Source organism: Harpegnathos saltator, unplaced genomic scaffold (genome assembly GCF_003227715.2).
Source record: "Harpegnathos saltator strain DR-91 unplaced genomic scaffold, Hsal_v8.6 scaffold514, whole genome shotgun sequence".
Classification (NCBI taxonomy): Eukaryota; Metazoa; Arthropoda; class Insecta; order Hymenoptera; family Formicidae; genus Harpegnathos; species Harpegnathos saltator.
The window spans coordinates 511,704-533,294 of NW_020230332.1; the positions used below are offsets into that span (position 1 = coordinate 511,704).

Sequence of the window (21,591 nt, forward strand, 5' to 3'; positions counted from 1 at the left end):
CTCTCGTCAGAAGAAGGCTCGCGCTAAGGAAGGCGACCGAGCTGGTGAATTTTAATCATCGACATGAATGATGAAGCGGACTGTTGAATGTAAACATGAAGCCTCATCATCGCTACGACCCGACGATTCACGACGGTGCGCAGAACGGTGGATCTGATTAAAGTTTCCTTACGATAATTAGTCTTACATCGATATTTATTCCATCAATAGCATCATGTGTATAATCTTGTGTATAATTTTCGGTTTTTTTCTCGTATAAAAATCTCGGCGAGACTCTCCCGTTACGAAGGCACGGTGGTTATCGCGCTGCCACGTAAGACCGTCCGTTTGATGACTTTCGCTTCGATCGCGTCCGAGTGCTTGGCTTATTATCGCCAAGGGACCCGGGGATCGATATTATAATCCTGAATGACGACTCTTCGAGAGAGAAAGAGAGAAAAAGAACGCCCCGAACGTCATCCCGGCCTGAGAAGCCGACTCTTGACTAGGAATAAACCGCTTTTGCGAGCGGCGACGAGTAACGACGCGCGCGCGCGCGCGCGCATGCGCGCACGCATCTTATCCTATTGTTAAAGGAGAAATGCTTAAATTTACAGTCTTGTCAGTGGCCGATTCGCAAACAGTCCACAGTCTTAGCCCGCGAAGAACGATCTCGGATTTGGTTGCACCTGCGCCACTTGGGCATTGGCGCTTACGTCACCGCGATGCGCCTGAATAGCCTGCCAGTTGATGTACCAGAAGGGCTGCTTCTCCCTCGGCCAGGTCTTGATCCTGTTCACCAGGTCGACGTCACCGTGAGCGTCCACCGGTAGGTCAGCCGGGTTTATCGTGGTGGACGTCGTCGTCGGGAATGCCGTGATGACGTTGCTGCCGCTGCTCCCGTCGATCCGATTCGACAAGCCGACATCAGGACTACTGAAGCCTGTTGCTCCCTGAGACCCTTGGGGTCCTTGTGCTGCTTGGACCGTTTGTCCTGGATGATATCCTTGGACCGTTTGTCCTGGATGATATCCTTGGACCGTTTGTCCTGGATGATATCCTTGGACCGTTTGTCCTGGTTGGTACGTGTCAGCCGTCAGGCTCGGTTGGTATGTTTGTACTGGTTGGACTCCTATGTTGGATTGGATTGTTGGAATTGGCTGGGACGCTGTTGGTTGAACTCCTACGTTAGACTGGCCTGGTTGGATCTCTTGACCTGCTTGGACAGCTTGACCTGATTGAGCCGCTTGTTCTACTGCCAATCGCTCGTCAATGTATTGCGGAAGAACCATCGGTAACCGGTTGCTGCTGCCGGCATGCCACGGTCGTTGCGAGTTCACCAGGCAAAGCACGGCGGAGAAGAGTACGGTGTACTTGAACTGGAATGAAAAGTAATCGCGATGTCAAAGGAGCGAGCAACAATACGGACCTTGAGGAGTCGTGAGATTCTCGCATTTCCGTCGAGCGGTCTTGAACTGTTTGGAAAACGCGATCGTATACACACGTCAGGATATCGTCGTCACATTTCGTGAAGGACGATCGAGTCTCGTTACGTTTGTAGCTAACAGCGTCTCAATTGGAAAGGTCAACCATCTATTAATAATAAGTATAAAGCAGCTGTTAAAAATCAATCCAAGATGAACCGCGACTCGTCAAGGAGTTACCCGTTAAAGACGTTGGGGAGTTTTTGCAATATCGTCTCTCAGATTTACGGTAAACGTAAATAATGGATGCTAATAGAGAGTTTTTGCAATACCGTCTCTCAGATACGGTAAACGTCGATCGTGAACGTTATTCGCTCAGAAACAACATCGCAATGTACGCGACCGATAGCATTCACGATCAATGTTTACGGTATCTGAGAGACGGTATTGCAAAAACTCCCTATTGGTCGCGTGCATCGCGACGTTATTTCTGAGCGAATAACGTTCACGCTCAACCTTTGCCGTATCTGAGAGACGATACCAGAGAGTTTTTGCAATACCGTCTCTCAGATACGGTAAACGTTGGTCGTGAATGCTATCGGTCGCGTACATCGCGACGTTATTCTCGAGCGAATGACGTTCACGCGAACTTTACGTTTACCGTATCTGAGAGACGATATTGCAAAAACTCCCCGTTCGTCGATCGCGGATAAGGATGTCTGTGATGAGAGAACCAGAGAGATGCGTCGAAGGAGAGCTCTACTCACCATGATTGTCGAGAAGTGTATCGAAGTGTGTGTTACGACGAGCTCGCTGGAGAGACACGACGAATTTCACTGGCGAGATGCGAGAGAGGTGCGCGCCGTGCGACGTTTTCACCGTTCGAGTCTCAAGTGCTGCTGCGACCAAGCGTTTCTTCTCCTATATAAATCGCCGTCCCACACCGCGATCCCCACCGCCAGGCGCGCGTCACGGACGAGTCATGGGACTGTGGGAAACTTGGCCGCAAGTTCCCCCGCCGCGGAATTCGCGATATCTCGCGAGACGCGGGTACTCGAGAAGCGACCCGCGCGCATCTCCGGATAAGAGAGTCTCATTCGTCGCGATTGCGCGCCCGCCCGAGTTTCGCGTGTGGCCAGATAAATCCGCTCTCTCTCTCTCTCTCTCTCTCTCTCTCTCTCTCTTTCTGTCTCTCCCTCTTTCTCTCTCTCTGTTTGCCTTGCCGATGATAAACCTTACGTCGTCATCGGGTCTTTCGATCTCGGCTCGCCCTTGTGCGCAAACAAGCCCCGCAAGACTTGCGAACGAATCTGCGCTAGGCAAAGAAATTTAGTATCTCTAACAAAACTGTTTAGTTGAGGCATTTTTCAAATGGCAACCAAATATCTTGTTTTATATAAGAAAATATTCAGTTGTATCAACTAAATATATTTTTCTGCTTTGTTCCCTGGACCAGATAATTTTCTTCTTAGACTTCATACGTAAAAATTAAGCGTTTTAGTAATTTTATCCATAAAAATTACATAATAATGAAAAGATTATTTTACATAAACTAAAATAATGTCCAGTGGATACTATTTTGTCTTTCTGTGCACTAGAATTTAGATTTTATATATATTAAGAAAAAATTATAGTATTTTTAACAAAATTCATATAGTTAAAGCTTGCTTTGATTGCTGTGACAAAAGTATTGCGTTATACGAACAAACCATCATCAAACAAGATATTTCTTTACAGAAACTAAACAGTTTTGTTGGGCATATTTTAATCAAATTACTTTGTTGGTACAACAAAATTTTGGTTCACGCAACAATACATTTTTCCTATGTGTGCTGAAACGAAGATTTTACGATTAATCCCGATCGACTCAGCGTAATCGCTGGCAGATCGTGACATAGGGATGCCGATTTTAAATCGATTTAATCGAAGATCGATTAAACGGAGCCTAAACGATCGATTCCAAATCGATTTTCTGGAGCTGAATCGATTCAAGGATCGATCCTGTAAATTCTGAAAATCGCCAACACGATTTTTTCAATTTCTACTAGTAATATAGTTTTTTTCTTAATTCTTTGCAGTTGTAATATTTGAGCTCACTTAATGGCTGCACGATGCACATTACGTTGCCTTTAAGCCGATGGGCGAAAATTTTCAGCGGAACGGAACGCGCGAACCAAACACAGCCACTCCATACAATAGTATATATATATACATATATACATATATATATGTATATGCATATAATAATAGTAAACGTGATTTCTTATTTAATAACGTTTAAGAACTCTTGATTGATGTTTAATCAAACTAATTAAATCCTTAGCATAAGGATTTAAAGATCTTTTTCTATCTTGTTGCGGCCACACACAATACAACCAACAGAATACCATCTGTTTAATCTGTTTAATTCATACTAAACTTTATATGAATTACACGAGGTCTACTTTAGAGTGTAGAAATTTGTCAGATAATAGTATACTTTAATGAGTGGTTCACTTTTTTACATGCATACCGATTCAAGTCGATTTTCTGAAATCGATTTTTTACAAACCGATTTTTCAAAGATCGATTTTTTTCTTCGTGATTCGAATCGATCTTTAAAAGTCGGCCTGTTTGAAAAAAAATCGGCATCCCTGTCATGACAGCGGTTAACTCGCGCGCGTGACGTCGTTGCTGAGACCTTAAAGTATGCGACAGAGTCCAACAGCTCGCCGACAACTTTGTTAATGTTTTGCAGGGTCGCTCTTCAACAACGCCTCTCAATCGGAGGTGAGTCATAAGAAGGTGACACCGTTATGGATCTCTGCCGACTCGAGTTGAAATTTACGTGGCGGAGCTTCACGTCAGAGAAAGAGAGAGAGAGAGAGAGAGAGAGAGAGAAAAAGAGAAGGAGATGCTTGATGGAGCGTCGAAGAAAACGGGTTAGGAATCATGTCGTCGCTGAGAGCGGCGAACATTCACACGTGCTTGGCATTCGAAAGTTCAGCGTTAAATTCGGCCACGAGCCTCGTAAAGGCTTCCGTAATGTGAGTCGGTTAATGTTTACAACGCGACCGTTAACGCATGCAGGATGCGGTGGAGCCTTCCGCAAGTCATCCTTCGCGATTATACCGTTATGAGGTATTTATGCGGCACTCCGATAAATATTTATTATGAAAGGATGAGAGCAAATGAGGGAAATTGCACGTTGACGTGTCGCTATTACCGCTTGCTTTTCCCTCAACGCGATAAGAGGTTCCTGCAAATTGCGTCTTTTATTTCCCCTCACTGCGGACAGTCTGTGTTATTCTCGTTCATGATTCCGACGATGTGCGCGCGTGTGTGCGTGTGTCGTGCGTGGGAATTTACAGTCCCCAATCAGCCGTCGAATGCGAACACACTGGATGAAGTCAGCTTCCAGCTGCGAGCCCGAAAGATCGTCACCATCGAGTCGCGCGAACCGCGAAACTGCAATGTCAGCGTCGCCGATGAATTTCATGCTTTTTCAGTCTGGTCTCGGCGCGTTACGCGCGCGGCCATATTTATCGCGGTGTTTCATCGCGGGTTTAATGAGAGACGTGGATCGTACAATCAATCTCCCTTTCTTTCCTCTTAAATCGCGCGAGGAGCGTCTCTTTCGAGAGACGATGAAGATGCGAATTACTCGACGCCGACGCGGACGTACGTAAGAGAGACGGAGAGAGGGAGAGAGAGAGAGAGAGAAAGAAATATTCGATAAAAAATCGCAATTTCGCAGTAATCGTCAGGGAGAAGAAATATCGCTTTGAAAAGAACGTTATCGCGCGCGCGCGAGATATCGTGAACCCGCGAGGACCTTTGGATGTCTCTCCCGGTGATTTACTCCTTTGCAGTCCTCGCTGCTGGGCGTTGAATGTTACACGTTGACGACAACACGGCGATATGAAACGGAAGATAAGCGGTCACGCGAAGCGCCGGCCGATTGCGAAAATTGGACGCGAGCTAAGGTCACGCCGATGTAATCGTCGCGTCTACGTGTTTGCGTGCAACAATAAAAACAAGCCGCCGCAACGGAACGATTTTATTTCGATATTTTCGTATCTGCTTTCCTGAATTATGTTATTTTCTCGCAAATGCTTGCGATCGCATCGCGAGACGTCAGCGTCTCGCGATAACGGAGGCGGTCTCGACAGGTAACTGCGACATTCTCGCCGGCCTTATTTTACGAAGCATAAATTATAAACACGCGTGGAATGAATAAACCCGTCGGCGTAACTGGATTCTCTGTTGCCTGGGAGAAATAGAGAAAGTACCAGAGTGAAATAGTGCCAACACAGGCAAAAACTAGGAAACAGGGAAATGAGTGGAAAAGTCGATCGTAGAGGGCCGGAAAGACAAAAGGTTCTCAACCGGTCAAATGTGTTTCCGTATTGCCTAAACTCGACTTTCAGAAACTCAGCTGGCCGAACTTTTCTTCGGTCATAATACGTAATACGTCGTACTTCTTAACAGTAAACAGATATTTCTTAACGTAAACAACAGACCTTCTCTCGTCGATCTGCGAAAAAATATCTCTCCGCTTGCCCAGATCGGGACTTTTTCTTTTTTCTCTGTAGATTGCGGATTGCAAACGTGGACTCCTGCTGTGTGTGTGGAAGATATATTATGTCATTGTTGTTGTAAACAACGCGTTAATCGCCCGCAGCTGGCACAAGGCAGCTGCGCTGCCTGTCGAGGAACTCGCGCGGAACGCGGTAATCGAGAGACGAGAATAACAGGACACAATTATAGAAGCAATTAATGCATTTTCCTCGCTGGGGAATTTTCCGGGAAGTGAATGCACCCGGTGGTTTTCCCGCTCGTATTCCGAGCTCTTATCGCAGGGCGATGATTTTCACGCTGCGCTACGTGCCGCATCCCACGCGCGCGCAATACGAAGAGAGACTTTTTTCTTGTCGTCCTGTCAGCGAGATACGCGCGCGCTCCTGTTATTCACATTGAAAGGACCACCGCTTACGCCAAATAATCGCCTCGGCCGGAATTCTGGCTCCTCCGTCGGCGTATCAGCGGGAATACCGAGAGGTAAGCTGCTGTCACGTGCAGCCGCGGCGATGACTCGGCGAAAATTTAAACGACCGGGCCCGATCCCGATATTCATCCTTTGCATCCCTCGCGAATAAACTCGTTTCGCTCTGCACGATCCGTCGATAAAATGAGAGACATTTTCTACTGCAAAATGTGTCAGCCCGGAATGTGTTTCTTCCCGTATAATTCTATCGCAACTAATAGCTACGTCAGGATATCGGAAGGAACACTCGCTTGATCTTCTCGTGAGATTTCACTTTAACCCTTTCACTGCTGAATTAACCTCCCTTGAGAAAATTATGAAAATATTTGGTAGTCCTACGTTTTTCGGGTCGCTCATTACGAATCTAAAGTCAGATTTGCAAAATTCAATATGGCGATCAGGATGTGCAAAATTAATGAAAATTCCAATTATTATTGATGGTGTATGGGTTTTTCGGGTCGCTGATTACGAATCTGAAGTCAGATTTACCGAATTCAAAATGGCGGAATGTATGTGGGAAAATGTTCAATACTGCATATTTATACTTACTAAAGATTAAACATTCATTCTTGAATAAAATAATATTGACAGTACGCATAAGATGGAGATACAGAATGAAAAAAACTAGGAAAGTAGAGCTAAAAAAAGGTGCAACAAAATCAAATTTCGGCCGTCTTCTTGTAGAAATATTTGTTTATAAAAAAAATCTAACCTGCAAAAAGGTACTGAAAAAAATATATGTTTTTGTACAACTTCAGAAAAATATTTGGTGAAAATTTCAGACCTCTACATTCAATACTCTGCGAGGAGTCGATTTTTCCCTAAAGAAAGCATTTTCTTCAACTTTGATTTGTTATAAATAATGAAAAATGAATAATTGGGTGTAAAAACCTATTGGAGCACATATGTTGAACAACTGTTCAGTTATCTGGAAAAAACTCAAATCCCCGATTAGTTCTTCAAAATTATGTGATTTACAACGCAAAATTGAATCAAGAGAAGGTGGGAAGTATATACTTCTCACTAACAGTGAAAGGCTTATCGCATTCACGGAGATGCGAAAGAATTATTTCTGCAAAATCTAAGAAATCCATCGTCCCTGCACGACCTCTTCACTGATTCATTAGAGTAAACTTCCTGCAGCACTCACGTCGAGTGTGCGGCTTTGATAACGAATCGGAATTACCGTAATAAAACGTCGATTATAGTTCAATTTCCAAGAGCATAGGTTCAGTCCGCGTTATCACAAAGAATGACGCTACAAAGTTTCCGGCTGGCTGTGAATCGACGCTTCTGGCCTCGTCGAGTCCTTCCACGGGAGGTTAGGCATTCGTGGCGCGATACGACTAACAACCGCTGGCACGCATCATTAATACTGCAATTAGCCTGAAATGACGGGTCATTCATGCTCCGAGTTGCTTCGAACCTATCGTGGTTTCTTCCGAAGCCATTAGATCGGCTCTCCGCGGCGATTCCTTGTAAGTCGCCTGCTCCTTCGTGCTCGCGCATCTAATTGCGCGACGGTGTTTTTCATGATTTTCTGTTCCCTCTGCTCATTCGCGCGCGCTAAACACGCGCTTGTAAAACGCGTCGCAGAAGCAGAGCTACAGCCGAAGCGTGAGTACGCGCGCCTCGCTCTCTTGTGACCCTGACGGGGATCAGATCGCGCCGCAGGACCAGGTGGGGATTAAAGGCTGCTCCGCTGCGGGTTTATGGGGGAATGGCTCCGATACACACACGCACACACGCACGTCGTGGGTTTTTCCCGAGTCGTTCGGAGCAATCGCGTCTGATAAATTTCACTGCGGGCTCTCGTCCGCCGCGTGCGTGCGTCTCCCGTTAACGCGACGACGAAGCGGAATCTCACACGTGAGACGGAATTTCGCCAAGTCGCCGCGCGCGTGATATTTGGCCGGCCCGGTGCGTGCCGGCGGCCGACGAAGGAGCGGAGAAATGATTCCCGGAATATCTGCGATGCAACGCTCTCGCAGGTCGTCAGACGGGTCGCGTGCGCCATCGTGATGACGGTGAATGAATTCTGGCGCGTCCAGCAGCAGCACTATCGTCATTGGGATAATCTGCGCGTCAGACGCGCGTGGACTTGAATCGGCCGGTTCGCTCGGCGAAAGAAAAAAAAACGATGATCTTTGATATGTAGATCGGGACAAGACAACTGCGCGTTTGGAAAGTCACGGCGCGGCGAGAGCTCGTTAGCTCCTCGCCGCTCCGCCGCCGCGCTGCAGCTGCACTTTTCGCAGCTAAGGCGAGAAAATGTCCGCAGCTGTAATCGCGTAGCAAAGGAAGTACCGCGGTGTCGGGGAGGGGGGAAGGGGGGAACTATTTTCCTGGCGAGTGTTGTTACAGTGTCAGAGATAACAACGCGATACAACGGATGTATCGTAACTGCCGCGCTTTTGGCGGAGCAACGAGAAGCTACGGGCTGCGGCCGACGATAACCGTAATCATAATGACGTTGAGCAATCTCCTCGCCCAGTCACGTGCACTTGCGATTTGCGCGTGAATCGAAATCCGTGGCGAGATCGCCGATCGGAAGAAGAAGGAAGGGAGACGCGGCCGGCCGTTCGAGGCCGGTCGCTGAAATCGCTCGCGCGCGATACAATTCGCGAGGCGTGCTCCTCTTTTTCTTGCCTGCCGCCGCGCCGCGCGCCGGTCGCCCGGGGCGAAAATCACGACGCAGAATCCGCCGGATAAGGAAACGCGCTGGGAACCAGTTTAGTCGCTAGCACCTTCATCACGTCGCTCTCGCGAGTATGGTAATCCGTCATCTCTCGCGATAAGCGGCGCGCGATCTTAACGACCTGGCCGCCGCATGGTGGTCGTCGGCTGATCGACGCTGTATCATCGCCGTATCTCGCTAATTTACGTGTTAAGCGCGAACAAATTGCGCTGTGACAAATTGCGCATGCAGCCGATAAAGAGAAGAAGAAAGAGATCCGAAAGAGAGACGAGAGATAACGAATACGAACGCAACGCAAATTGCATTTACTTAGCATCTCTTTAGTGACTCAAAGCTCGTGCTGAGCATCGAAGCGAATTCAACGGTTCGCAATGGTCTCTTAAAAAATAAAAAAAAAATAAAAAAAATAGAAAAAGCACATCGAATTTTAAAGAGATGGAAAAATGTCGCGAAAAGTCCCGAGATACGCACGACTTGAGCGAAATATTGAAACGGCAGCATCCACTTGCGCAGCTGGAAAGTACGGGTGGATATTGATGCACCCGCATGTCCTGTTCTCGCGTTGATAGTTTCTCCCCTGAACTGAATCGTGTCACTTTTCATCATGACGGTACATTGCGACATTCGCGTAAATAGGAGATTGTTTCCGTTTGCGAACTTTGACATTTGGATTTTTCAGGAGGACGCACGCCCACCTTCGCGACCGCACGTGGCAGTCAGACCTCGAGGCAGGACCTCGAGGCGTGAGAGAATTGTTCGCGTCGTCCTGGAGCGGCAGGTCCTCCACTATTTATTTGGTTCGATAAGTCTCGAAGGAAACCGTCCGAGGACGTCAGTCCTTCCTGGGACGAAATGGCACGCTATGATCTCGCCAGGCAGGAGGATCTCGCGCTATCCTCGAATTCAAACAAACAAACGCGCGAAGTGAAAAGGAGCATGACGAATGCAAGCATTCTTCGAGTCCCCGTGCCAGGCACGACGAAACTGGTCGAGACAACGTTATATAAGAGAGCGATTATCTCCAATTCATTTATCGATTCTAGTTCCTCGCACTGAGCGCGCGCGCGCGCGCGCGTTTACGACCGCCGGCGCGGGCGTTTCTCCGCGCGAAACGTCCTCCGGAAATTTTCCGTAAAATCCCGGGAGAATCAGCGCGCACGTTCACGCTCACGTTTTCCCATCCGAAAAGTTTTGCATTTTTTAAACTGGTTCTCAACGGGGGTTGCCAAGCGGGAGGATCCCATCCTCGCTATTTCAGTAGTCCTCGTCGTTTAAATAATTTATTGAGCCCATCGATTAATCGATAACGTATTGGGAGAGACAGAGAGAGAGAGAGAGAGAGAGAGAGAGAGAGAGAGAGAGAGAGAGAGGGGCCGATACGAGTCTATATATAAATCTCCGTCAGCCGCGTTATTAGTAGCCGCCTATTGCCAACAGAGTCTTTTTCATCTTGTCTGCACAAACTCGTAAACAGGAAAAACGCTCGATTTTTCTTTCTTTTTATCTTACGCATTATCTACGTAGGCACTCTCTCGATTTCCCGGAAATCGTCCAAGGAAGCCGCCGCGATCACCGACCGCGGGAAAAGGCGCGCGGTGTTTCTAGTTCGACGGCCGCACCAGGAGATGGCCGTACTCATTTCGGAGCAGAAGCACGGCGCGTTGTGCGAAAGATCGCGCAATGGCGCCCGGTCGAGAAGGACTCGCGTCTCCCGCGAGGACGAAGGCGCCTTGCGATGAGATTCAAAGTGGCGCGCGATGCCTCGCCATTTCGAAGTCGACGAAGCGGCGAGATTTTCCAGGCTGCTCGGCGCGTGGCTGAGGTAAGAATCGCGAGTGACGAAGAGCGAGAGGAAACAAGACAAACATGAAGAGAGAATTTTCTTCTTCAGGCTGTCCTCTACCCAGAGAGAGATCCGTTCTATTATGTCACACTGCGGGGAACGACACACTGTCGCTGTCTTCGGCGACAGGTATAAAGGCGGGGCCGAACCCGCCTTTATCATTGTATGTACAATATGACCTACAGCTTTCGGGGAGCGGGAGGGTTGACAAAGCCCGTTGTCGAGCCAGGGTCTCTTCGTTGCTAACAGACCTGGATTATATGTAGCCGACGCGGCAACTGCTCGGCGTTTTTCGAGAGACGGTATTTCCGTTCGCGAGCCTGAGGGATCAACGGACTCCTTCGAAACGAAAGCCGCGATCCGATATTTGTGAGGATTTCTTTCTTCACAGTAGGCACGCGTTTGTTTCCTCGGAAGGTAAGGAGAATAAGATCTCGCGAAATCGCACGCGACGTGTATGTTAGAGTTATGTTTTATATATCGCATATGTGTTTTGTATTACGTATTTATTTACATACACGCAAACAGAAACTCGAGTCGAGGAAGTCGTCAAGTCGAGTAGAGAAAAATCCTCCGTCTCCTTCTCTGTAAAATCTACCGCGCTAATTACCGAAATGTAATAACGAGAGAGAGAGAGAGAGAGAGAGAGAGAGAGAGAGAGAGAGAGAGAGAGAGAGAGAGAGAGAATTGATCGGTCAATGCGCGGTGGGACGAGCTCTCCGAGCGGAGTCTGAAAATCCATCGACGTCTTCTCTCGACGGAGCGATATTGTCATTTGGCTCGCCTAGAAAACTTTGGCAATCTTGAGCGCACTTCCGAAAATTTCACGCGGATAGAAATTACCCCGAGCGCGTTTTTAGGACTTGTGGACTACGTGTGACGGCGTCCCATGTTAGACTGTTCGCGACTACACCGACGAATTTAACGCACCCTGAAGATCCACGTGTCGTCGGCAGCCAGCAACGACTGCGAAAGCGGTTGCGAGGAGTTAGCGAATTTTTTCAACGAGCAGTGAAGCCGCAAGCAGCATGGACTCTTACTACGTGATACCATTTTTCCTAGGTCAGTCGTATCTCCGATTAATCCGAGCGAAAAAGAAAAAATAAACCAACAAACAAAAAACGAATTGCCAAGACAGAGTGGAAAAAAGAGAAATCAGGAATGTATCGAAAGGTGCAATAAATCGTTGCGATAAATATCGCTCGATATCGGTTTCGTATGCTGTCTTACTGCATGATACCATTTTCCTTAGATTAATCGTATTTATCTCTAATTCTCTCATAATTAATCCGATCGAATATCTCTAATTAATCCGATCGAAGAAGAAAAAATAAACCGAAAGAAATGAAAACGAATCACAAAGGCAGAATAAAGAAAAAAAAAAAAGAAAAGAAACCAGGAATGCATCGATGGGTGCAATTTCATTGCGATAAATATCGTTCGATATCGGTGTTGTATGCTGTCTTACTGCATGATACCATTTTCCTTAGATCAGTCGCGTCCCCAATTAACCCCTTGACATACAAATAAAACGGAATTTGATGCGCTTGAAAAATACTATTTAATTTGGCTCAACTGAACTCAGTTATGTGTAAGCTTAGAAACAGAACATTTTATTTTGAAATCTGCATCGCTACATAACATTTAATCAGGTTGATGTATAATGTTAATGGACAATAATTAAGTAACATTATAATGAGCATTCGAAACAAAACAGAATCGACGCACGATTCTCGGCGTCTCCGCCGGAGACAGTTCCTGACGTCTCGGAGACGTCAAAGTCTACAATGGCACATGAAACGAATGACGTCTCCCAGACGTCATTATATGTCAAGGGGTTAATCCCATCTGGAGAGAAAAAAACTAAATAAAAAGAAAAAAAAAAAAACGAACCACGAGGGCAAAGTAGAAAACAAAGATAGACCAGAAATAACGAAGGGTGCGATCTCGTAGCAATAAATATCCTTCGGCCAATCTTTTCCAGCCGTCCACATGCCCGAGTCCCTGTACGACGACGACGTGAGCCCCGAGTACACGTTTGAAGCGCGTTTCACGGCGACGACCTACGAGAAACAATCGCAGCCCAATGAGACATCCTTGGATCCTCATTCCTCCGGAACAGCGCAGGCCAAAGAGATCCTCAAGAGCAGGCACACCCTGACGCTGAAAATCAAGTGTCGGACATACACGCTAAACGCGCTGTTTTGTCACAAGTCGAGTCACAAGCAGCAGCCGAGCGAAGCGGAAACTCTAGAGTGGCTCGAGGACAACTACAGAAAGACTATCTTCCAGGTCAGATTTAACGACAGCGGCACGATCGACTACGCTATCGAGAAGTCGGACAACGATACCGAGCAGTTCCTGTTAAACATGTACCGCTCTATCGGCACTCAGCTGAGCATCGGCGCTAAAATAGACTTTAATCGGGAGAACATGATTTTCAAAACGAGGGAACGCTCCGTCATCGGCACGTGCCCTACGGTCTTCAAGATCAAGCGCCAGCGGACTGTCAAGAACGTGACACGCGTGCTGGAGAAGGACATGTCGCTGTCGCTGCCCGACGATTACGACTTGAAGGAGAACGAAGTGATACGCGTCTTCAAATGGAGGAACGTACCGTCTTGCTACGAGACGGTAATTTACATGTTCGGCAGTATTTTCTGGAGAGAGTTCTACTCCAAGTACATCGAGAAAAATCCAGTGAGTATCCCGCAATTGAATTGTCGCATTAACGCGCGTTATCGTCGGAGGGGGAGGAGGGGGGGAGGAGGCGCGCAGGAGCGACGGTTGCCGCGACGATCTCCATCCCGTTGAACCGTCGATTAATTAGTGCGACTTGCGCGACTTTATTGACGTTAATTACTGCAGAATTATGAAAGGCGTGTAATTATTATAGTATTGATTATAGTATTGATTATAGTATATTGATCGACGTAACTAATATTAACTGAATAATTTATGAGAGATGAATAAATTCGAGAGATAAGTGATCTCGTTTGCCTACCAGCGTCGCGCATTTCTCACCTCAAGCTTATTTCCGCGGGAAATCTCCAATTTCGAGCGCAATTGGACGAAGTAACTGCGTTTTGATCGCCCGCGAACTGATGACTCGCGTCCGTTTGTTGCAGGTGTCGTCGCAAAGTGTCATGACACTGTCCAAGCACAATTTTCTATCCAAAACTCAAAACATTTTTCACTTGTATGACAAGCATTTGAGGGTCGGCAGCGCTACGGAAGATATTGAAGTTGTTTTAAAGTCGATAAAGTATCGAGAAGAATACGCGCAGAAGATCTTGCTCCGTCCCCTCATAGCGGGTGTGGTGGCGAATGAGTGGCATAAAACATCAAATTTTTAAGTTATGACGATATATGCGACTGTTTGTTATTCCGGACAATATATAAGAATTTCTACTTTTACGAATAAACTGACAATTGCGTGACGAAATAACTGAATTTTATCTTTCATGCACGATTGATTCCACTACGCATTAGAAACATTAAAATTTAAAACATGCTTCAACTTGAAAATATTAATGAATCTGAATGTTTGAATTTGGGAAATATAAAAAAAAAAGCACCGAAAACTTAAAACTTTTTTAATTTTAAACAACAAAATATTCATTTTTGAATCACATAAATACTTGATATCTACACGATCATATCTACACTAGTCTTTCAATGACTGTCATTAACTGCGAAACGATACGCATATCAGAGGTTTCCTTTTTATAAATAAACACGAAAAAGAATTAATAATCTTTTCGGAATGACTGGATGACTTTACCTGCTTATTTAATTTTTTTTTTTCATAGAATCATCAAGTAATGAATTCTCATTGTCATTAATTTAGTAGACATATGTTAAAGTTAAAGTATAATTAAAGCTGAATTAAATCAAAGAGGTGAAAACCATTAAAGTTCAGTTGAAGATATAATTATAAATGTCTCATGTATCCATCGTGTAACTAGAAAAGTGTTGCCGCTGCCTCAATTGTTATTGAAATATCTGTCGCGGTCAGAAGCTATAAATTAAAGCGATCTACTGAAGTTAACCTTCGTCTGTGCTGTGTTTATACTTCTTATAATTAAAGACGGAATTTACATAAACGACGGCAGACGCCCTTGTCTGACAAGGACACTTTCGCTCGATTTCCGTTCGACTTTCATCTTCGAGCTAGTCGAGACTTAATCAGATTTAAAATCCGGCGAGAATCAGATTACGCAACGTAAAGAGAGACCCACACACGTAATCGTGAAATTCGAAAATACATCATACCGTGAGTTAACTCAACGACAGAGAGAAAGGAAGAGAGAGAGAGAAAGAAGAGCCTTTCTAGCGCTACACAAAACAGACGTTGGTGAGAACGAGAAGCAATAGCATCCAATTTCTTGTATTTTCCATCTCATCTATTTTATTCCTGAAGTTTCAGCTGCCTAGAGCGATAGAGGAGTGAAAGTACAGAGTACGCAGATACCCGGGGAACAGAAAGAGATGCAGATTCTCACTGTAGTGCCGTTTCTCATAGGTGAGTTGCGTCTCCAGGACGATTCGACGAGGATCTTTTATTATCGCGAACGATAATATCTGTTAAGATTACAAAACACAGATAATATATCTGGAACAGTGTAACTTTGCGGAATATTGCTCGAAAACCTTAAACACCCGCATCTAGCCGTTATGAGGCGCAAAGTATCGGCGAAAAACGGAAAAGGCGATAGTAGATACGATATGTCTGATTTTGTTTCGAACAACGTCTCACTGCGATCGGTCTCTTCCAGGAGTGACAAGTGTACTTGACGTCCTTGCCGATGAACCGCACTTGGAGTCTAGTTATGAGTATAATTACCAGGTAAACATGACATCGAACTTCCAATATTACGGATACAGTGGATGGATCAGGAGTAGTAACGACACACACCTGTCGCTCAATATCCTTTGCTCCGACGTGCAACTTAAGAGCATGATATGTTACATTGAGCGTTGCAACGAGATGGAACCTGCGCCACTAAGAATTCTGGAGTCGGGACAATTGTTATACGACATTAACCACTATATCTTGTGCAATAATAGGGTACCTTTCAAGATTATGATCGGGACTGCAAGGATCAACACTTACATCGTCGACCGTCACTCGATACCGAAGGAATTGATAAATATTTACCGATCGATCACGAATCAGCTGATTATCGGCGTTAATATCAACATGATGAACGACATGATGAACGAGACATTCATGATGAACGAACGATCCAACATCGCTATCTGCCCCACGAGCTATGCGGTCTCAGTATTCTCAGTAGAGCCGTCCACAGCCAACCTGAATATCGTGCCGATACCCTTGGTTAACCTTGATCTTCGGAAAGGGACGATGATCATCGAAAAACAGTTAATAATCAGCGAATGCATCGCGGTATCGAACTATTCCTTCTCGGCAGGACTTTGGCCCGAGTTTGTCCCAAAAACGACTAACACCACTGCTTTGGTACGTGTCGATTGAATTGCACATCAAAATATTGCATTAAATCCTACTCCTAACATTTTACATTTTTTATTTATTTATCTATTTTTTTTGTTGATAAAATGTTATTCTTTCTTTATTATCGAGGGATATTATAATCCCGGAAATTGTATAATGTAAATAATGGTATGAGTGAATAAGAAATTAAAGCGTCGTTCTCGTTGTTGTCGAATCGGTGGGACTCGGATTGGTAAAAATAACTCGATGAAAATTGAAGGACGAGATTCGCTGTTTGACCCGTGGAGAGATATGTTTCCGGTGTAACATGCAAATGAAATCTCAATTGCATCTGTTTGTTGCAGATAAACTCGAATAGTTGGATGCGATTATCTACGCACGGCATGTGGTCTGAAACTATAAACACATTCTGTTTTCACGACCAGTATAACTTAGAAATCGGACACGTCAGGGAAAGAGTTAATGTTGAACTTAAATCGTACCGGAATATATCTACGGTACACATACCTGTAATCAACGAGCGTAACATTATCGAATACGATACGCTTAACGATGATGTGCGTTTTGAACCAATTTCTGCCACAAATATTTAAATTCTTTGTTACATGTTACACATTGTCTCTGTTTTCTTATATCTTTTGTCAATTGACTGAAAAGTTGTATACATTGGTTTATCGCACGACAATATTAAATAAAAATACCTATGCCAATAATCGACACTTTTGTGTATTTAATTTTATATATCGTTTATATGTACACTAAATAAAAACAATTTCCTGCTGTTGTTACTTCATAATTCACTTCATTTAAATTTGTTGACAAACATTTTCGACTGTTAGTCTTTTAGATGAATTATTGTTTAAATTCTGTTATAACTAATCTTTCATTAGAAAGTTAAACTCCAACCTCACGTAGAAGATACGAAGAATAGAAATAATAATATACATATGACATTGATTTATTGTTGTGACACAACGTGATACTAATACCATGTTTACCAAGATCCTTATAAATCTTTTACATCTATATTGTTAGCTCATGACAATTAGATAACTAATAATGGTTATAACTACTTTTCAGTTTTCTAACAATCTTTGGGCGTTTCTGGTGGCAGGAAAAATTTGAAGGTATTGCTATCTTATGTAATTTAACGAATATTATCAAATGCAAGTTTAAAATTTAGCAAAAGACGCTCAATTTAGACTCGATTAAATTGCATGGTTCGGTTAAAGATACAATCACAAATATTTCATGTTTTCATCACGTAGCTATAAAAGTATCGCTGCTGCCTCGATTGTTATTGAAATATCTGTCGCAGTCACATGTTATAAATTTAACCGATCTACTGGAGTTAACCTTCGCCGATATTGTGTTTATATTTCTTATAATTAAAGACGGAAGTTACATAAACGACGGCAGACGCCCTTGTCTGACAAGGACACTTTCGCTCGATTTCCGTTCGACGTTCATCTTCGAGCTAGTCGAGACTTAATCAGATTTAAAATCCGGCGAGAATCAGATTACGCAACGTAAAGAGAGACCCGCACAAGTAATCGCGAAATTAGAAAATACATCATACCGTGAATTAACTCGACGACAGAGAGAGAGAGAGAGAGAGAGAGAGAGAGAGAGAGAGAGAGAGAGAGAGAGAGAAGAGCCTTTCTAGCGCTACACAAAACAGTCGTTGGTGAGAACGAGAAGCAATAGCATCCAATTTCTTGTATTTTCCATCTAATCGATTTTATTCCTGAAGTTTCAGCTGCCTAGAGCGATAGAGGAGTAAAAGTACAGAGTACGCAGATACCCGAGAACAAAAGAAGATGCAGATATTCATTGTAGTGCCGTTTCTCATAGGTGAGTTGCGTCTCCAGGACGATTCGAGGAGGCTTTCTTATTATATCGCCAACGTTAATGTCCGTCAATATTTCGAAATCTAAAGCAGTGTAACTTTGCTCGGAATACCGTTCGGAAACCTCAAACACCCTCACGTAGCCGTTGTGAGGTGCAAAGTATCTGCGAAAAGCGGAAGAAGACAACAGTAGATACGACACGTCTGATTTTGCTTCGAATAGCATCTCACTGTGATCGGTCTCTTCCAGGAATGAAGATACTTGACGTCCCTGCCGAAGAAGCGAACTTGAAGCTTAGTTATGAGTATAATTACGAGGTACACATGACATCGGACTTCCACCAGTACGGAAGCGATGGCATGTATGAAAAGAGAAACGACACGCTCCTGTCGCTCAACTTCTTGTGTTCGGACGTGCAACATGAGAGCATGATGTGTTACATTGAGCCTTGCAACGAGATACAACCAACGCCACGAAAAAATCTGGAGTCGCAACAATTGTTATACATGGCTCCCATTAATCCCAGTGTCTTTTACAGAAATAGCGTGCCCTTCAAGATTATGTTCGGGGCTAAAGGGATCGACGGTTACATCGTCGAACGTCGCTCGGTACCGAAGCAATTGATGAATATTTACCGATCGATCGCGAATCAGCTGAGTATCGGCTTTAATATCAACGATACGGTGAGCAAGACATTCAAGTTGAACGAACGATCCAATGTCGCTGACTGCCCCACGAGATACGAGATCTCAGTAGAGTCGAGCAGAGCCAAACGAAATATCGTGCTGGTGCCCTTGGTTAATCTTGATTTCCAGAAAGGGATGACAGTCATCTCAAAGCAAAGAATAATCAGCGAATGCTTTGTAACGTCGAACTATTCCTTCTCGGCAGGAATTTGGCCCGAATTTGTCCCAAAAGCGGCTAAGGTCGCTACTTTGGTACGTGTCGATTAAATCGCGCATCAAGATATTGCATTAAATTCTATTCCTAACATTTTACATTTTTTTATTTTCTTTACTTTTTTATTTTTTTATAAAATGCTATTCTTTCTTTATTATCGAGGGATATTATAATCCCGTAAATGTGTAATGCAAATAACGGTACAAGTGAATAAAAAATTGAGTCATCGTTTTCGTTGTTGTCGAATCGGCAGGACTCGGATCGGTATATATAACTCGATGAAAATTGAAAGGCGAGATTCGTTGCCGATCCGTGAAAAGAAATGTCTCGGGTGTTACATGCAAATTAAATAATCGCAATTGCATCTGTTTGTTGTAGGTACACACGAGTAGTTGGATACATTTATCTGCGCACGAGATAAAGTCTGAAACTACAAACATATTCAATTTTTACAATCAGAGCAACTACCGTGTCGGATTCGTCAGGGAAAGAGTTAATCTTGAACTTAAATCGTATCGTAATATATCTCCAGTACATATACCTGTAATCAACAAGTTTAACACTGTTGAATTAGATATATTTAACGACAATGTGCTCTGACGAGTGCTTTCTACCGTAAACACTTCAATTTTTACATGTTATACGTTTTCCTTGTTTTCTTATATCTTTTATCAATTGTTACTGAACTGACTAAAAAGTTGCGTGCATTAGTTTATCGCACGGCAATATTAAATAAAAATGCCTATGCCAATAATCGACGATTTTTGTGTATTTAATTTTACATATTGTTTATCTCGCACTAAATAAAAGTAATTTCGTACTGTTGTTACCTCAGTTTTCACCTCATTTTTCATTGGTTCACAAACATTATCAACTGTTGGTTTTTTAGATGAAGTATTGTTTGAATTCCGTTATAATTAATCTTTTATCAGAAAGTTAAACTCCAACCTCACGCAGAAGGCATGAAGGATAGAAATAATAATACACATCCCAGGTAGCAAGATGACGTTTTGATGACGTTTTAATGACGTTATAATGACGTTAAAAACGTCTTAATGACGCCGTAATGACGTCTTTAAATGTCATCTTGCTACTTGGGATATGTCATTGACATTGCTGTCACACAATGTGACACAAATACGATGTGAATACCAAGGGAAATCCTAATAAATCTTTTACAGCTATATTGTTAGCTCTCGTGACGATTGGATAACTAATAACGATAATAACTGCTTTTCAATTTTACAACGATATTTATATCTTTGAATATTTATAGTGGAAAGAAAAATTTGAAGATGGTACTATCTTATGTAATATAACGAATATTATCAAATGCAAGCTTAAAATTTAACAAAAGGCGCTCGATTTAGACTCGGTTAAATTTTATAGACGCCGGTAAATCACGATTCGAGTCTCGGCTAAATTTTATGGCGGCCGATAAACTGTGGTTTGAGTTTTGACTAAAATTAACCTTTTAGCGAAGACTTAAACCACAGTTTACTGGTTTCCATAAAATTTAGCCGAGGTGCGAACCATAACTTACCGACCACAGTAAAATTTAATTTCGAGGCTAAATCAGGCATTTTCTGCAAACATTTAAAATTATATTTATATCTCATATTATAGGCGCTCATTGGTGGTGGCGCGATAAAGACAGAGAGCGATTGATCATCTATGCTTTTCTATCTTACTATCTTCCTTAAGGAAGTAGAGTTAACAAGAACCGTGCACGCTTTGCCGTTATCGTCAGGACGTCAGCCGTAGAGTGTGCACACATTTTCTCAGGGGACGCGTCGAAAAAAGCGTACCGGCGTAACCGGTCCGGTGGCCGTTCTCAGGTTTCTCTCTGATGGGACTGAAGGTCATTCTACAATACGTGTCGTAAGTTGTAAGCCGTAAGAATTGGCGAATCACGCCAGTCGATTATTACAAAAATAATCGGCTATAATTGGTCAGTTCTTACGGCTTACAACTTACGACACGTATTGTAGAATGACCTTGAGTCAGGAGGATTTGAGTCTCGGCTGAGCTAATTGATAAATGTTGCTTGAAAAGGTTCGAGTCTTTGGAGGAGCGATGACTTTTAGTTCCGACATCTCCGCTACGAGCCGCCACTATATTTAAAGAGCAATTGAGCGGCAGTTTTTGCCGGGCTTATAAAAATCTTGCAAATCTTGAATCAACATTTGCATTTTTGCCGGGTTGGAAGAGCTGAAGAAGTTGCTTTTACTTTGTAACAAATATGTGTATGTGTGTGTAACATTTTCGCAGAACACGCTGAGCGAGGCTTCACATCCACGATCGAGAGTACCTTTGATTTTTACAATTATTAGCAGGAGCCATTGGAACTATTGTCTGAGGTCGGAACTATTGTAGATTTCCTGGAACTTAAATA

General features: G+C 43.9%; 4 protein-coding genes across 7 annotated transcripts; 3 read left to right on the forward strand and 1 right to left on the reverse strand.

Annotated features, from left to right (window-relative positions):
* Positions 1-177: 177 nt before the first annotated feature.
* LOC109503661 (glutenin, high molecular weight subunit PW212) lies at positions 178-2,497 on the reverse strand. The gene is made up of 2 exons (XM_019840482.2): positions 2,171-2,497; positions 178-1,358 (listed from the first exon to the last, which is right to left on the reverse strand). Exons 1-2 carry the CDS (start codon positions 2,171-2,173, stop codon positions 633-635), a joined length of 729 nt encoding a protein of 242 aa, XP_019696041.2. The 5' UTR covers positions 2,174-2,497; the 3' UTR covers positions 178-632.
* Positions 2,498-10,501: 8,004 nt separating this feature from the next.
* Positions 10,502-14,415, forward strand: LOC105181146 (uncharacterized). Of its 2 annotated transcripts, XM_019840478.2 has the most exons (5): positions 10,504-10,949; positions 11,019-11,387; positions 11,831-12,032; positions 12,955-13,670; positions 14,099-14,415. In XM_019840478.2, the coding sequence occupies exons 3-5, from the start codon at positions 11,999-12,001 to the stop codon at positions 14,324-14,326; spliced, it is 978 nt and encodes a 325-aa protein (XP_019696037.1). In that variant the 5' UTR covers positions 10,504-10,949; positions 11,019-11,387; positions 11,831-11,998; the 3' UTR covers positions 14,327-14,415. The 2 variants fall into 2 exon arrangements, with proteins under 2 accessions (XP_019696038.1, XP_019696037.1); XM_019840479.2 differs by lacking the exon at positions 11,831-12,032 and having other exon boundaries at positions 10,502-10,949.
* A 600-nt stretch (positions 14,416-15,015) lies between these two features.
* Positions 15,016-17,176, forward strand: LOC105181151 (uncharacterized). Of its 2 annotated transcripts, none has more exons than XM_011137737.2 (4): positions 15,016-15,327; positions 15,394-15,495; positions 15,749-16,452; positions 16,791-17,176. In XM_011137737.2, the coding sequence occupies exons 2-4, from the start codon at positions 15,462-15,464 to the stop codon at positions 17,037-17,039; spliced, it is 987 nt and encodes a 328-aa protein (XP_011136039.1). In that variant the 5' UTR covers positions 15,016-15,327; positions 15,394-15,461; the 3' UTR covers positions 17,040-17,176. The 2 variants fall into 2 exon arrangements, with proteins under 2 accessions (XP_011136039.1, XP_011136040.1); XM_011137738.2 differs by having other exon boundaries at positions 15,400-15,495.
* Positions 17,177-17,841: 665 nt separating this feature from the next.
* Positions 17,842-19,990, forward strand: LOC105181150 (uncharacterized). 2 transcript variants are annotated; one of them, XM_011137736.3, is made up of 4 exons: positions 17,842-17,995; positions 18,200-18,300; positions 18,546-19,234; positions 19,575-19,990. In XM_011137736.3, exons 2-4 carry the CDS (start codon positions 18,267-18,269, stop codon positions 19,794-19,796), a joined length of 945 nt encoding a protein of 314 aa, XP_011136038.2. In that variant the 5' UTR covers positions 17,842-17,995; positions 18,200-18,266; the 3' UTR covers positions 19,797-19,990. The 2 variants fall into 2 exon arrangements, with proteins under 2 accessions (XP_011136038.2, XP_011136037.2); XM_011137735.3 differs by having other exon boundaries at positions 17,843-18,133.
* The last annotated feature ends 1,601 nt before the right edge of the window (positions 19,991-21,591 follow it).